This window comes from Trypanosoma brucei, chromosome 8 (assembly GCF_000210295.1).
Source record: "Trypanosoma brucei gambiense DAL972 chromosome 8, complete sequence".
Taxonomy (NCBI): domain Eukaryota; phylum Euglenozoa; class Kinetoplastea; order Trypanosomatida; family Trypanosomatidae; genus Trypanosoma; species Trypanosoma brucei.
The window spans coordinates 776,865-794,436 of NC_026741.1; the positions used below are offsets into that span (position 1 = coordinate 776,865).

The window sequence follows — 17,572 nt, forward strand, 5'->3', positions numbered from 1 at the left end:
TGTGTGTGTGTTTTTTTTTTTGTAATTAACGTACTCCAGAATGTTCATATGTCCATCCTTCAGTGAGAAGAAGGGGTCGTTGTAATACATTGACTGCCAGCACGTTTACACGAGATCGTGGGCAGTGGTGCATGTGATAGAGGGAAGGAAAGACTAACGGGAGAGCTCTAAATCGTCATAATGTGCCACCAAGTGGCTGTTGTGTACTTCTCTCTTCGATCTGCTTATTCCCTTTCCACTTTTCTTAGGTTTTCATTATCGTCTGATTTCTCTTTATTTGCATTTGTGCTAAAATTTGGTCTTGTTGTGCCTCTACACCTCTAACCTTTACTTATCTTTGGTGGGGTTCCACATAACATGTGGGTGCAGGTTTTCGATGCCAAATTCCTTCCCTTTTTGTTTGCGCTTTCACCGAACATCGGTGTGGTTCATTTACTTTTCTTTCACCTGGGTCACATTAGGTGGTACGTTGGGATGTGCGCGGCAGGTTTTACTTCTTCACCTCTTTTCCTTTTGATGTGTTGCCTCGTGGCTGTGCCTTGACCCTGCAGGTAAGGCACTTGCACGGTTGAGTGAATTGGAGGTTATGGTTAGATGTGTGCATATAGAACTTTGAAGTGTGTGAGGGAACAAGTGGCGTAGCAAACGCACTTTTCTGGTTGCTTGGAAGCGGTAGGGAAGAGGGGAAAAGTCAAAAGTGTTGAACTGTATCTTTACGACTCTCTCGTTCATTTGTCTATTATTTCTCCTGGGGCTGCTTTGATGCGGACAGCAGCATTTGAATGCATATATATACATATATATATATATATATATGCAATGAAGGAATAATGGTGGAGGGATGTTTGTTGCATTCTGTAGCCTCCTTTTCGTCACTTTTTTGTCATTGTGCTGCCACTGCTTCAAAAGGTGTTCACCAAACGAATGATGCTTATTTTTCTCCCTTATATTTCGATATTCCGTTTTACTTTTTTTTTATATTTTGGGCGCTGCGGGTGCTTCTGGCTGGAGGATATGGGTGGAGAACCCCCTTTTTTTTCCAGCAGGATGAGTTATATTCCACCCACGCGCTTCGGCGTTCGGTGTGTACACCTTTCTCGGTTCGTAAATACATTGATACTCTAATTTTTCTACGCCGTCTCGTTTATTCATTCGGTGACTGATCTGTGCTGTCTTGGCTTACTTTCCTCATGAATTTCATTCACCATCTCCTTTCTTTTCTTCTTGACTCCTTCCCGTGCTGCATCGTTTTACGGGGCCTTGCGACACAACACGGCTGGGGGCTTTCAATCGTGCTGCAGCCTTAGGTGTCCCCCTTGAGGTTCTTTTTTTTCTTTTTCCTCTTTGGCCCCTCTGGCTCGAAGGGAAAAGATTGAAAAACAAAACAAAAGGAATAAAAGGAAATAAAAGGAGTGAGATTTGTTACGAACAAAAAAGGAAAGACAAGAAGGTGGAGCGTGAAGGTGGCCGCTTCAGTGCTGGCAGCGCATAGAAGGAACAGAAGGGAGACGTATTTATATTTATTTGAGACGCTTAGCGCCACTAAAGTTGTTGGAACAAGGGATTTAAACGGAAGGGGGGGGGAAAGAGGAAACATCAAAGCAAAGAAAAGGCGGATCCCTTTCAAGCGACTGGGGAGAGGGGGAGTTTCGACGTACGTTCGAACAGCTACAGTGTAAAAAGGGGGGAAAGTAGAGTAAATGACGTCCCGCGTTAAGTTTGAAGTTGCAGAAGAGGGTGTCATCCCTGAGTGCCATCCGGAATGCACTGTGTGGATGCTGCAACGCATTCAGGCGGAGCTACAATGCAAGGATGAGGAGTTCACAAATAAGCACATTCGTCTTATTAATGACTTTCTCGTGGGTGATGAGGATCTACACGCGCTCTTTTGCTACTACAGTAGTGTGTTGGTGGATGTGGTTTCTGAAGACGGGGAGCCGTCCTCTGAATCCCGTAGCCAGCAGGAAATGATCGCGGAGTTGCGCATTGTTGATGGCCTTCCGGCTGTATCACGGAGGGACACAATGAAGGGAATGTGCCTTGATGTCGTGTGGTTTGCCCGCCTCGACCCAGAGAAGTTGATCGTCCCTGAGAGCGTGGACACCTGTATTGCGTGGGGTGTATGTCGTGGTGGTAATCTTCTTGAAGGTTTCCTTCGCCAGCTTCAGTACTCTATCGCACCAACGCTTCTACAGAATCGCTGGCCAGACAGTCTTGAGAAGGACGTTCGTTCAGCCCTCCATCGTTTTATGGCAGCTGTAACAGAAAATGTGAATCGTCTCAAGGGTCAGACAGTGTTGTATGTCCCCAGTGATCTCTTTAGCAAGGTGGACCTCGCCGAAGCGCACCAAAATCGTGAACTTGTTCAGGGTTTTGAGGCGGTAGTGATCCACTGGACGCGGCAAATTAAAGAGGTTGTGGGAGATAAAGACGCCGGTCTCACGGGAGATGGTGCAGGACCGTTGCAAGAAATCGCGTACTGGCGGTCGCGTGCGCGTGACTTGGGTAATATCCGCACGCAGCTGAACCGCTCGGACGTGGGAGGAATTGTGCAGGTTTTGAAAAATGCGAAATCATTTTACTATCTTGAGCCATTTTTGAACTTGCGTGCCGACGTGGAGAAAGGTACCGATGAGGCCTTTGATAGTCTGCGGTTCCTTAACACGCTGCTGGAGCCGTGTACCCGACTATCACGTGCTGGCCCAAAGGAGATACCGTCCCTTATTCCCGATGTTCTCATTCACGCGCAGCTGATTCTTCTGTACTCAAAGAGTTACAAGAAAGATCGCTTTTTCCGCCTGTTACGGTTAATCTCTAATGAAATCATTTTCCGCTGCAGCCAGGAGATTGATGTGCCTGCCATCCTCAACGGTGATGTAGAGCGGAGTATGGTAGCACTGAGACACAGCGTTGCGGCTGGTAATGCATGGATCCAGGAGTGCCACAAGATGCTCGCGGCCACACGCAAAAGGTTTAAGATGGAACGTGGTGAGAAACTTGATGTAGACGACTCTTTTCTTAATGAAATTGACGGGTTTGTGCGCCACCGCTGCCAAAACTTGTGCGAAATTTGTAAGGCTCAGCTGCAGTTCGGTTTTAAGAGTGTATTCCAAGATAGCCAAATATCTACCGATCGCACAGGGGGATCGCGGCACACGCGTGGAGTTCGAAACGCGGCAGCAGTTGAGAAGCGGCAGATTGCCGGTGGCGTGGCCGCCTATGGTGCGCCGCTTGAGGTGAAGGATCTGGTTAAAACGAAAGGAAAGGAAAAGGATGTCTTTAGGGGCCAGCTGCCAATTTTCAGTGGGAATAAGGGTCCAGAGATTGAGACGCAGCTGTTAGACATCCAACGTGCATTTAAAGCCAAGATAGACACACTGCGGCGGTTAGACTACGATATTCTTGATGTGAAGTCTACTCGTTGGGTTGATGACTTCCGGGCATTGAAGTCAGACATTGATAATCTATCTATGATGCTTCAGCAGATCATCACGGCGGCTTTTGATAGCTTTACCACAACAGAGATGGGCGCTGAATACATTGAGGCCTTTTTTCTCGTGGCGGAAACAGAGGAGCTTCAACTCCAGTTGGATCGAAGTAAAGACCGAGTGTTTCGTATGGTGCATGATAAGGCTATGGTCGTACAGGGCAAGCTACAACGATGTTTCAACAAGCCTCCACCAATTTTCTACCTCCATCCGCCCCTAGCTGGTCACGGTATGTGGGCAGAGAACAATGCCCACCTTCTTCAGATGACTACGGAGACACTAAATCACTGCTACTACTTGCGTGAATCCCCCGAATCCACGGAGACAATACAACTTGTCGATCGACTGGATCGGTCTCTCCGCGACACGATGCGGCAGAAGTTTTGCGAATGGAGGGCAAACCTGCCGCAGAACCCTGGCGAGTATCTTGAGCGATTTCTCATTTCTAAGCGCCCCAACCCGCGGAAACACTCCCTCGCCCTGTATGATGTAAATTTCGCTTCGGAGCTTTTGTTACTCTTCGCTGAGGCGCGGTACTGGCACAGTCTTGGCGAGCTGTTGCCTGTCCACATTATGGACATTGTGTCTAAGGAAGAACGCCTGCGAATATACCGCGAGAGTGTTGCACAGGCAGTTCGGGCCCGAAACAGCATTGCCTTGTCGCTGACCCGTGAGGAATGTCGACTTTTCTCAGTGCGGATGAATTTTTTGGAGAGCAAATATATGCCTGGAATGACGAGACTGCTGTGGAACTCACAGGGTATTGTTGAGTACTTTGTTCGAGAGTGCCGCCAACACGTGGAGCGAGTTCAGCACATCGTAAATGAGTTTAAGCACGGATCAGAGTACGTTGACCATCACTGCAAGGCTATTGCCGACACGATTGTGGTCATCTTTGAGAAAAAGAAGGTATATTCCATCGAATCCTTCGTAGAGAAGCAAGAGGCTCACCGTGCCGCCACGTTGGAGAAACTTCAGGCAATTCATCGGCGCCTCGTGGACAAGCTATTCGAGTTGTTGAGCTACTTTCGTGACGACTATGCCGAGGATGATGTCGTTCGCACGGAGTGGCACCGCCTCATATCGAAGGTGGAGCTAAAGGTGGAGGAAGCGTTGCGTACGATGGTGAAGCGTACACTTCAAGTGGTAGAGCGTATGTTACCTATCGAACCATCGGAAGACCGTTTGGAAGAAAAGGTTTTCAAACTGGACGTGGTTGTCACAGTTGCGGATGACACCAGGCCCCACATTGAGCCTGTGCCGTCCGTACGGAAGTTGAGCCACGACGTGAATGGTGTGTGCAAGGCCATTATCGGTATTGTGAAGAGCATTCCTCGCCTGGAGGAGTCACTGCAAGCTCGAGTTGCGCAAGACCAAACGGACGATGCTGATGCAGGCAAACGACAACCATTTCAGTACAGCAGCTCCAACACGGATTCTCTTGCCCTCCGTGGATCGTACTTTGAGTACATGACTAGCGAGCAGGATGCGATATACAGTCTCCGCCATGTGCGTGAGTCCTTTGATGCTATAGAAGAGAAAGTGCGGGATAAGTTGACTCAGACTTGGCAGTTACACCAGTCGGACACCACGGACAGTTTGTGGACAACACAGAAGCAGGTCCGCCGTATCAAGCAAGGTTGGAAGCTCGAAGATTATCGTATTCACATGGACCATGTGTCCCAGCGTCGTGAAGGAATCAACAAGCAGGAGACGTTCTCTGATGTCCTTTTCCTCCAACTAGATTTCACCAAGATGAAGGAGAGCTTCCGCAAACAGTGCCAACTTGTTATTACTCACTATCATAGCCTGTTGTATGCGGATGCCAAGTCCGAGGTCGATGCTATCTACAAGAACTTTGTTTTAACCATTCAGGCACTGACAAAGGAACCACAATCCTTGGATGAACTTGGTGACCAAATTAAGAGATGCGCCGCCGCCACAGAGGCACTGCCAGAAATTTCGGCCAAGTTTGGACCAATTGCCGATACCTTCGCCCTCATTACCCACGATATGTACAACTTCGGCAGCGTTAGACCCGAGGATGTTCGTCGCTGCGAGGGGCTTCAGGAAAAATTTGAGGTGTACTCGGAACAGCTTGTGAAGGCCCAGCAGCAGCTGGCAAAGTACAAAGAACAGTTTCGGCACGATGTGGAGACGGATATACGAGCTCTGTCGTCAAATTCCTACGCACTTCGTCAGAAGGTCGCTGAGGAGGGACCGCGGTCACACACACTTTCTACTGAAGATGCGTTCGCCAAACTCAGCTCGCTTGGGTTGCGTGCGAAAGAATTACGTACCATGGAGAGTAGGCTTCAACAAGGTATTGAGATCTTCAACCTAGAGAAACCTCAGTTGGATGACTTGGTGGCTGCGGAGAAGGAGTTGGAGATACTTCGCAAAATATGGAACCTGTGTGACGAGTGGCGGCGAGAAAATTCATTGTGGCGTACTATGTATTTTATTAAGCTTAACAGTGAAAGTATGTTGGATGTCTGCGAACGTATTCGTAAGGACACACTGAGGCTCCGGAATGAACTCCAGATGACAGATGTGTGGGTGAATCTTAAAGAAGAGGTGGAGCTCATGAAACGGTTGCTTCCCATTGTGGATGATCTTAGGACCCCTGCCATACGACCGCGTCACTGGGAGTTCCTCAAAGTACAGCTTGACGCCACGTTTAACATTGACGATGAGAGCTTCTGCTTGAATGACCTTATGGAGGCTCGTGTGGAGACGCAAGCAGAGTTCGTTGTTAACCTCGCTACGTCCGCACGAGAGGAGATGAAAATTGAAACTGATCTTGAAAGGATCCGTACGTTCTGGGAAGATTCTGAGTTGATGATAGAACCATACCAAGGTTACCACAAAATATCCGGTGTAGACGACATTAACAATGCCTTAGCTGAACATCTTGCACAGTTGAGTTCTATGAAAATGTCACGGTTTGTAGACAGCTTTCGTCCAAAGGTGATTCAATGGGAGCAGACACTGTCAATTGCAACAGATACAATAGAGGCTCTCCTCACGGTGCAGACGAAGTGGATGTATCTGGAGAACATCTTTATTGGCAGCGACGATATTAAGCGGAAGCTAGCGGCTGAGTCAAAGAAGTTTGATGGCGTGCATTCTCAGTGGCTGGCGATTATTACGCGATTTATTAACGATCCGAACGTGGTTCGCGGCACACGGCGTGATGGATTGATTGATCAGTTGCAGAACATGAATAACAGTCTTGAATTTATCCAAAAGAGCTTGGAAGGCTTTCTTGAGGATCGCCGTCGTGTGTTCCCCCGCTTTTACTTTCTTTCCAACGACGACCTCCTTGAAATCCTTGGCCATACTAAAGATCCATCCAAGGTCCAACCACACTTACGTAAGTGCTTCGAAGGTCTTTACCAACTGTCACTTAAGACTGTCCGCCAGCGCACTGTTGCGGACGCAATGCTGTCGTCCGATGGCGAAACTGTCGCTTTTACTCCCGCTGTACAGGTGGGAGGGTTGCCGGTTGAGTCCTGGCTCCGTCGTGTGGAGGTGAAGATGCGTGAGATGATGCAAAAGCGAATCAACGCCACGGTTGATGACTTACAGAAGAGCGTTTTTGAGACTAAGAAATCGATTTCGCGTGACAGTCTGAAAGCCTGGGCTGAGCGCAACGAAGGCCAAAGCATTATCACAGCTTCTTGCATCAACTGGACTTTGATGACAGAAAGTGCCATCACGGAGTATGGCGAGCTTCACTCGGGTGGCTTAGGTTTACAACGTCGTAAGGCCTCCCCGCTGTACAAAGTGTATAAGCGATGGAAGGGGATGATTAAGAAATACTGCCAGCTCGTCCGTCAGCCACAGAACCGCGTTCAGCGCAGCAAATTGGTGGCGCTCATTACAATTGAGGTGCATTCTCGGGACATTTTGCGTCAGGTTCTTGCTGCGCGCGTCCACCAAGATGATGACTTTGAGTGGTCGAGGCAACTTCGTTTCTATAGGGAGGAGGATGAGTCAACTGATCGTCCACAAGAAGGTCACAAAATTTGTCTTGTTAGGCAAACTTCTGCAACGGTCCGCTATGACTATGAATACCTGGGAAACAGTGGGCGTCTCGTCGTCACTGGCCTCACAGACCGGGCATACATGACACTGACAACCGCACTACAGTTGCACCGAGGAGGGCTTCCGCAGGGTCCTGCAGGAACAGGCAAGACGGAAACTGTGAAGGATCTTGGCAAAGCTATCGGCAAGTACGTCATGGTGTTCAACTGCTCTGATGGTCTAGATTACAAATCTGTTGGTCGGATGCTCAGTGGTATTGCGCAAACGGGTTCGTGGTCGTGCTTTGATGAGTTTAACCGTATTGAGGTGGAGGTGCTTTCTGTTGTGGCGCAGCAGATTCTGTCAATCCTCACAGCCGTTTCCGAGCGCAAAGATCATTTCCTCTTCGAAGGTTCAGACATTCCACTCAACATGAACTGCGGTCTTTTCGTCACAATGAATCCGGGTTATGCGGGGCGGTCGGAACTCCCTGATAACCTTAAGGCGCTACTTCGTCCCATTTCCATGATGGTACCAGATTTCGCACTTATTTGCGAAATTACTTTGTTGTCAGAAGGCTTTGAGGAGTCAGAAACTTTATCGAAAAAGGTTTCGATTTTGTATGAGCTCATGGAAAAGCAGCTCTCAAAGCAGGATCACTACGATTTCTCCCTCCGTAACATCAAGGCGGTGTTGGTTCAGGCAGGTAACCTGAAGCGTGAGGGATTCCCGGGGACGGAGTCTCAATTGTGCCTCAAGGCAATGAACGATATGAACCTTCCCAAATTTGTAAAGGATGACGTGCCGCTGTTTGTTGGAATGCTGAATGACCTTTTCCCTGGTGTTGAACCCGGTGATAGTGGACTGGGTGCTCTCCAGGAAGCCGCTGAGAAAGAATTGGATGCAGAGGGACTTGAGGTTAACGCGCATATTGTGGTAAAGACGCTGCAGTTGTGGGACACCCTTCGTACCCGCCATGGTGTGATGGTTGTTGGGCAAACGGGATCGGGTAAGACGGTGACCTGGCGTAACCTTAGCGGTGCTCTACGGCTTCTGAAGGAGCAGAATCTGGAACCTGGGCTGTACGAGCCTGTTAGGGTGTCATTACTGAATCCCAAGTCTGTCACCATGGATGAGCTATACGGCAGTTACAACCAAGCTACACGTGAATGGAAGGACGGAATTCTTTCGGACCTCATGCGGCAGATTTGCCGTGACATAACCGACACGGCATATAAGTGGATGTTATTCGATGGTCCGGTTGATACATTGTGGATAGAGTCCATGAACACTGTTTTGGACGATAACAAGATGCTCACACTTAACTCGGGTGAACGTATTACCCTTAACTCAACCGTCCGAATGATGTTTGAGGTTCAGGATTTATCGCAGGCCTCGCCCGCAACCGTTTCTCGTTGTGGTATGGTTTACTTTAACGTTGAGGACCTCGGGTGGATGCCGTTCTTTAAGACGTGGTTGAAGTCACGTTGGAAGTTTGAAATCACGATGGGCGCGCCGAGGCCCGACGATACTATCAGCGAACTGCAGGAGTATGTGAAGAACACAGTTACGCGCGTTCTGGAGTACAGAGCCCATGAGTGTGTTGAGTTGGTTCCAACTACCACCTTAAACGTCGTCCGGTCTTTCACGCGTATGTTAGACGCGCTTGCGAGCGTGGATGCCGAACCGTTTGTTCCTGAAGCCGCGCACTACGCTACTTCTCACGCAGGTGAAAACTATCTTCCCCAGTTGCGGATTCTTGCGACGTTCTGCCTCATGTGGTCAGCTGGTGGTTCCCTCACGACAGAATCCAGACAGAAGCTTGATGCCTTCATTCGTGAACTGGACTCCTCCTTCCCGTCCACAGAGACTATTTTTGAGTACTTCCCCGACCTGGGTGGCCTGCAGTGGAAGAATTGGAATGAACACGTGGACCTTCAGAAAACGTATATGCCAGCCACCGGCACCCCATACCACAAGTTAATTGTCCCTACTGTGGATACTGTGCGTTACGAGTATATTGTAAGTCAGCTTGTACGCAGCCAAGTGCAGTTGGTGCTTGTTGGGACAACTGGTACTGGAAAGTCTCTCATCGCAAGGCAGGTGCTGGCTAACCTTAGTAACGATGTGTATGTCACGACCCAGCTGAACTTCTCTGCACAGACGACAGCAGGTAACGTTCAAGACATTATTGAAGGACGCATGGAACACAAATCAAAGAAAGTTTGCTGTCCACCGGGTGGTCGCCGTATGATTTGCCTTGTAGAAGACTTGAACATGCCGGCCAAGGAAAAGTTCGGTGCTCAGCCACCACTGGAGTTGTTACGTCAATGGTTAGACAATGGTTACTGGTACGACAGGAACACACGAGGAAGGCGGACCGTCAACGACCTCCAGCTGCTTTGCTGTATGACGTATGGCCGGCCAGACATCACGCCGCGGCTAATGAGTAAACTCAATGTGTTCAACATTACGTTTCCTTCAGAATCCGTCATCACGAAGATTTTCACTTCGATTCTTATGTACCGCTTGGAGCCGTATCCTGAGCTGCATAAGCTCGTGAACTCTGTTGTGAAGGCAACTCTTCAGACCTATCAGAAGGTGTCAGCGGATTTGTTGCCAACTCCGAGTAAGTCGCATTATTTGTTCAACCTTCGTGATCTCAGTAAAGTCTTCCAAGGCATCTACGGTTGCCACATGGAATACCTTCAATGTAAGGAGCATATGGTGGCATTGTGGGCCCACGAATGTTTCCGTGTGTTCTCCGATAGAATGAATGATCCAAATGACAAGGCGTGGTTCAAGAACCTCATTTGCGAGAAGTTGGCAGATATCTTCCAAACTAAGTGGAACAACATCATTCGTGCACGTTCGCGCGACTCCCGCAACCAGGCAGTGGACGAGAAGGAGAACCCTCTGTTTGTTGACTTCTGGGATGGCGAGTATGACGAGATGGCAAAGTACCGCCTTGTCCCCTCATTAGAAGCCCTCCGCGACAAGGTGGAGGAATACCTCGATGCCTATAATAGTGAGCCCGGTGCGCGGCAGATGAATCTCGTCTTTTTCACGGACGCCCTTGAACATCTTTGCCGCATCCACCGTATCGTACGTCAGCCGCGAGGTAATGCACTTCTAGTGGGGCTCGGCGGTAGCGGCAGATATTCGCTTACGCGACTCGCCACGTACCTCGCGGGGTACTCGATATTCTCCATTGAGACTCACAAGAAGTATGACTTGGATCGCTTCCACGAGGACCTTCGCTCGCTTTACAAGGGATGTGGGCTGAAGGGTCAGCAGAGGGTCTTTTACTTCTCCGACAATCAGATCATGCAACCGGCATTCTTGGAGGACCTCAACAACATGCTCTCGACGGGTGAAGTGCCAAATCTGTTTCCTAAGGACGAGTTGCAGAATATTCGTGACACAGTATGCAAGCAGGCGATCGCGAGTGGGTACCGTGACACACCAGACGAGATGTACAACTTCTTCATCGACCGAGCGCGGACGAACCTTCATCTCGTGGTAGCTATGTCCCCCGCTCACAAACTGTTCCGCGCGCGCCTGCGCCAATTCCCCGCGCTGGTGTCATGCACGTCGATCGACTGGTTTGTGGAATGGCCCAGTGAAGCGCTTCGTGAGGTCGGCTTACGTTACCTTCAGGAAACGCGTGAAAATAAGGAGGATGACGAACACCTTGGCATCATTTCAGACTTCTTCGTTTATATGCACTACACAACCAGCACACTTTCGCGGGAGATGTTGGAGCAGGTACACAGGTACAACTACGTAACGCCCTCTTCTTACCTTGACATGGTGCGTGGGTTCCGCAGAATGCTAACACAGAAGCGGGACGAAATAATTGAGCAACGTGATAAGCTGGCGAATGGTATGGCAAAGCTCGAGGAAACCAAGCTGGCGGTGAGCAAAATGACTGAGGAGCTCAAAGTGCAGGATGCCAAATTGCAGGAAAAAACGGAGGAGGTAAACCGTGCGACGGAGAGTATCAAGGTACAGCAACAGAACGCGGAGGAACAGCAGAGTTTGCTCGCATCAGAGAAGGTAAAGATAGAACAAACGAAACGATCTGCGTTGGCTGACCAGGCGGAGGCTCAGGCGGATCTGGATCGTGCTATGCCCACACTATTGGAGGCGCAGAATGCCCTTGACAAACTCGAGAAGAACGATATTAACGAAATAAAGTCGTACAAAACGCCCGCCGCGATGATTCGGACAGTGATGTACGCCGTGCAGACGACACTGCGACGGAAGCTAGAGTGGGACGAGGCCAAAAAGTCGCTAAGTGAGCCTAAGTTCATTGATATGCTGAAGCACTATCACGAGAACAATGATATGACGGACCAGCGCCTTCTGGATAAAATTGAAAAGTATGTTAAACGTCCGGATTTTACTCCCGCTGCAGCAAGTGCTGTGTCTAAGGCTGCTGGTGGTCTTTGCCAGTGGGTGATAGCAATTCATAAGTATGGTAACATTTATAAGGAGGTGCATCCCAAGATTGTCAAAAACGAAAATGCGCAGCAGAAAGTCCGGGCCCAGGAGGAGATGCTTCGGCAGAAGGAGGAAAAGTTACAAAGGATTATGAGTGAAGTTAAACAACTAGAGCTTGCTCTGCAGCAAAATGTAGATGAGAAGATGCGCCTGATGCAGGAGGCGAAGGAGACGCAGATGAAGCTCGACCGAGCACGTATTATTGTTGATGGTTTGGAAGGTGAACAGGACCGGTGGATTGAGTCAATTGCCCGTTACGAGGCTGCTCTCGGCACGCTCGTTGGGGATGCCCTGCTTGTTTGTGGTTTCTTGTGCTACGCTGGTGCTTTTACTGCGGACTATCGGCAAAAACTGTGGTTAAATTGGATTAAGGAGATTAAGCGGCTGCAAATTGCAATATCGAAAAATTTCGACTTCGTGGAATTTCTTGCCGATCCAACTGAAGTGCGTGACTGGCAGCAGGCTGGTCTTCCTGGCGACGACTTCAGCAAGGAGAACGGTGCGGTGGTGATGCGAGGAACCCGGTGGCCTCTTATGATTGATCCACAGTTGCAGGCGATTAAGTGGATCAAGCGAATGGAAAAAGATAAGGGTCTCAAGGTTATTGATCAGAAGCAGCCGGACTTTCACAAGACGGTGGAGTACGCCGTCCAATTCGGTTGCCCATTACTTCTGCAGGATATTCTTGAGGAAATCGATCCTCTGCTTGACTCAGTGCTTTCCAAGGCGATCGTGCGCAAGGGGGCGAAGCCTATTTTGAAGATTGGTGACAACTACGTGGAATACAACGACAACTTCAAGTTTTACATAACGACACGCCTGCCGAACCCTCACTATACGCCCGAGATATGCAGCAAGGTCTGCTTGCTCAACTTTGCTGTACGAGAAACTGGCTTGGAGGAGCAGCTGCTTAAGATTGTGGTAGAGAAGGAGAAGCCTGAACTGGAGCAAGACAACGAGCAGTTGATTCTCGACACCGCCGAAGCGAGGAAGGAGACAAAACGTCTGGAGGATGAAATTCTCAACCTGCTCTCTACTTCACAGGTGTCGTTGTTGGAAAATAAGAAGCTAGTGGATACTTTGCAGTCGGCGCGTGTTATTGCAGCGAACATTAAACAACAGTTAAAGGAGGCGGAAATTACCGCGGAGAAGATCCACAGTGCCCGCGAGCAGTACCGTGAATGTGCCCGCCGCGCCTCTATTCTGTTCTTTGCGCTTGCTGATCTGGGGTCTATCGATGCCATGTACCAGTTCGCTCTTGATTCGTATATCGTTTTGTTCCAGGGCAGCATTCAACGGTCCGCGCAAAAGATCGCCACCCACACCCTAGAAGAGCGTGTGCGAACGCTCAATGATTGGCACACCAGCGCCGTCTACGCGAACACATGCCGAGGGTTGTTTGAGAAACACAAGCTGCTCTTCACGTTTCACATGACGATCCGTATCTTGCAGGCTGAAGGTCTGGTGAATATTGAAGAATATGTCTTCTTGATGCGCGGTGGTCAAGTTCTGGACAAGCAAGGACGTTTGCCGAACCCTGCACCTTCGTGGCTTTCTGAGCGAGCGTGGAGCCACATCCTTGAGTTGGACAAGTTGACAAACTTCCACGGCGTTGCCGCGTCGTTTGAGCAAGCACAGGAGTCGTGGAAGCACTGGTTCTTGCAAGAGAACCCTGAAGACGCTGAGCTTCCAGATGACTGGCAGACACGTACGGCAGACAATTACATCCAGCGCATGATATTTGTGCGTTGCCTTCGTCCTGATCGGGTTATATTTATGGTGTACGAATTCATCGAGAAGCAACTCGGGCCTCAGTTCGTGGATCCTCCACCGTTCAATCTCAAGGACACCTTCGAGGAAAGTACCAATGTTGTGCCACTGGTATTTGTACTCTCCCCTGGTGTTGATCCGACCACCCAACTGGCGGCACTCGCGCAGCGCGAAGGACGCCCACTGAAAACACTGGCGCTAGGGCAGGGTCAGGGTGAGAATGCTAAGCGCGCTGTTCAGGAATGTTCACAGGTAGGCGGCTGGGTGTTCTTGGCGAATTGTCACTTAATGGTGTCCTGGTTGGTAGAATTAGAGAAGATTATTGAGGATCTGGTGGAGCAACGACCACATAAAGAATTTCGTCTGTGGCTCAGCTCGGTCCCCACAACACAGTTTCCTATCGGTATCTTGCAGCGAGCGATCAAAATGACTACAGAGCCTCCCACTGGAATCAAGGCGAATATGTTGCGGCTGTATAACCAGTTTTCCGAGGAGCAGTTCGCGGAGCACACGGGCTCTAATCCACAGATCTACTGCAGTCTTCTCTTCGCGCTCTGCTTCTTTCACTCTATACTTCTGGAGAGGCGCAAGTTCGGTAACCTTGGGTACAACGTTGTATACGATTTCACCACTTCCGACTTCGAGGTGTCCGAGAACATTATTGCTCTGTACATTGGCAACATGGCAACTGACCGAGTAGAGGACATACCATTTGTTACTATTCGCTACCTTATAGCGGAAGCCTCATACGGTGGTCGTGTGACAGATGACTGGGACCGTCGTGTGATCAACACATACATCTCTCAGTTCATGTGCCCAGCAATCCTGACGGAAGAGCGATATCCACTTTCGGCTGCCGAGGAGTACTACATTCCCTCAGGGATCAGCACACTTCAGGCCTATAAAGACGAGTGCTCGTTGCTTCCCATCACCGATCCACCAGAGGCTTTTGGTCAGCATACGAACGCGGATATTGCCAGCCGTGTGGCGGAGTCGACAATGCTTCTTGACAATCTCATCAGTGTTAACAAAACTCTGGCTCGTGGTGGCGGCTCCTCTGGGGGCGCATCCAAGGGTATGTCAGAGGAAGCACGTTGTTTAGAAATTCTCGCGTCACTGGAGGAACCAAGCAAGACAGCCATACCTAATCCCATTGACTACGATGCCGTCTATGAGTCTGTCAAGGAAGACACTAACAACGCGCTGAATACCTGTCTGTTGCAGGAAATTCAGAGGTACAACGTTCTACTTCGAAAGATAATCGTGCAGAAGAGGGAACTGCGCCGTGCTGTGAAGGGTGAAGTTTTGATGACCGATGAGCTAGAGGCGGTGTTTAATGCCCTTCTGTTGAGTCGCGTACCGCCGCCGTGGACGAGTGCATACCCAAGCATGAAACCTCTTGCGAGTTGGGCTGTTGATCTTGTGGAACGAATAGAGCAGATGAAACAATGGGGCCAACGCGTGCCAAACGTGTTCTGGCTCTCTGGCTTCACATATCCCACAGGTTTCTTGAAAGGCCTGCAGCAGCAGCAGGCGCGTCATGACCGTATATCCATCGACCAGTACACGTGGGAGTTTGTTGTGCTTCCAAGTGAAGAGCGAACGATTGTCAACCGTGCCAAAAAAGGTGCGTACGTGCGCGGCATATTCCTTGAGGGTGCAGGCTGGAATGAAGAAATGAACACCCTTTGCGAACCGCGGCCGCTAGAGCTTATAGTGCCTATGCCTATTATCCACTTCAAGCCGAAAATACGGGACACTAAGCCGCGACCTCCTACTATTTATGAATGCCCACTTTACATGTACCCCTTGCGTACCGGTACGCGTGAACGACCCTCGTTTGTTGTTGCCGTTGACCTCGAGTCTGGCGAAGCGGTACCTGAGCACTATACAAAACGTGGTACGGCGCTGCTACTGTCTACAGACGAGTAAGGTGGGGAGAGGGGGGGGGGAAACTCTACACATTCCCTTAATCTTGATTTTCTTCGTGTCTCCTATTTACGTATTTGCAGTGTCCACTCAAGTGGATGTTGCCGTGGCCGTTATTCTGTGAGTTTACTTGTTTTTTTTTTGCTGTTGTTTTCGGTCTTGTGTGTCGCCGTCGTTGTTGTTTTTAAATGATAGACATTTTTTTTTTCTTCTGTATCTGTATGTCGATGTACGTAACAGCCTCCAACGTTACTTTATTTCGTGTGAGGCCAAGCAATTAGAAGAGAGACGAAGTAAGATGGTGCAAAGGAATTTGTGGCACTAGGAACAAGAGAGGAAAGAAAGTAGTAAAAAAAAAACACCAATGATAGAGTTGATGTAAATAATAAAGAAAGAGCAAGCTGTGTGTGCAGCACCGCAGCAACCATCCCTGTTTTTGTCCTTGTTGCCAAGGACCTTTCTCTTTCCCCTCCCACTGCGTCCAATGTTTACTCACGATAACACTATACAATTAGATGTGGCATATGTTTTCTGTTACCAAGAGAAGGAAAAAGGCAAAAAAGGGATTCAAACAGTTGGGTCCATGAATCAAAAAGTGGGACAATTTAACCATTCGCATTTACCTCCCGTGTTTACACCGTTGAATTTTACTCGCGGAGGGGCAGCAGCAGCTGTTGCCTGCGCTCATCGCTATTGTATTGTTGTGCACTCGTGGGTCTTCTCTTTCGCTCTCATGTTCTTCTTTTTCACTTCCTCCCCTTTTCATCTCAACGCCGGAGCTTCCGCTGTTGGTGGCTGACCATTTTAGGTTTTGAAACTGTAGGACAAAACCAGTCCCCTTTCATAGCACATATCATTTAGTTATCAACTCCACTTTTGCAGGGGCGTGTGCGTGTGTGTGCGTGTTTGTTTGTGTAAAGTCACAACTTCGATTGTTTTTTTTTTTTTGTGTGTGTGTGTGCGCCCTCTTTTTTACAAGGATGGGTTGGGGAAGCAGTGAAGAGCGACTTAGCAGCACCAGCAGTGAGTTGCGCGGTGTGGACATGTTTGTTTACACCCTTCCAAGTGGTGTACTCGGGCGTTTCATCGGTCGCGCCCTGCGGTTCCGTGTGGATCGCTTTAACTTTAGCACTGGCCCAAGCGCTGATGGGAATGATAAGCGCCGGAGCCTTAAGAGTGTGGAAGTGGAAGCTAACTCATTATCACCTCTCTGTGAAGTGGACAAGTTTCAGTTTGAACGACTTCCATTAACGGTGTCTGAAGTTGTGCGATTAGAGCGCCGCACGCGTGACTATGTGTTAGATGTCACGCGGTATCCACGTATTTTATATACAGTTGAGGAGGAAACACCAACGGAAGTGAAAGGCACGTTGGAGCTGCGTGGCGAACGGAAGGCAATCACGTGTACGAAATCAGTGGAAGGACCGGAACTAATTGTGCGTTGCCCAATTGATACCCGAGAATTTAATATCCCATCGTATTCACTCATGTATGGCGTGTTTGGTGTCTCGCCTCATGTACAGGTGGAAACCCGCATTCCACTTAGAGCGGTTCAACTGCAAGGTTGAGGGCTGTTAATCGGAAGGCACAGGTTTGTGGACCTCAAAAAAAAAAAAAAAAGAGTGTTTGGTGGAGAAAGGTGTCGGGCCCTGCTTCACATTTCATTTCTTCCAGTCTCTTCATAACACCTTTCATTTGTGAAGGTAGTAAAGAGGCAGTATTTCCCCAAAATAAAAAGGGAGAAGTGTGGTACATATCGTCCAATGGCTTCAACTCTGTAAATGAGTGTACATGTCAGTGCGTTAGCAGCCGCCTACGCACGCGAGAGTATTTACCTGGTGCACAATTCG

General features: G+C 49.2%; 3 protein-coding genes across 3 annotated transcripts; all 3 read left to right on the forward strand.

Annotated features, from left to right (window-relative positions):
- Positions 1–1,775: 1,775 nt before the first annotated feature.
- Positions 1,776–15,725, forward strand: TbgDal_VIII2990 (dynein heavy chain, putative; the record flags this gene model as incomplete). Its single annotated transcript, XM_011777327.1, has 1 exon — positions 1,776–15,725. The coding sequence occupies one exon, from the start codon at positions 1,776–1,778 to the stop codon at positions 15,723–15,725; it is 13,950 nt and encodes a 4,649-aa protein (XP_011775629.1).
- Positions 15,726–16,206: 481 nt separating this feature from the next.
- TbgDal_VIII3000 (T. brucei spp.-specific protein) lies at positions 16,207–16,521 on the forward strand (the record flags this gene model as incomplete). The annotated part of the gene is made up of 1 exon (XM_011777328.1): positions 16,207–16,521. The coding sequence occupies one exon, from the start codon at positions 16,207–16,209 to the stop codon at positions 16,519–16,521; it is 315 nt and encodes a 104-aa protein (XP_011775630.1).
- Positions 16,522–16,702: 181 nt separating this feature from the next.
- On the forward strand, positions 16,703–17,290 carry TbgDal_VIII3010 (hypothetical protein, conserved; the record flags this gene model as incomplete). Its single annotated transcript, XM_011777329.1, has 1 exon — positions 16,703–17,290. The coding sequence occupies one exon, from the start codon at positions 16,703–16,705 to the stop codon at positions 17,288–17,290; it is 588 nt and encodes a 195-aa protein (XP_011775631.1).
- Positions 17,291–17,572: the final 282 nt, after the last annotated feature.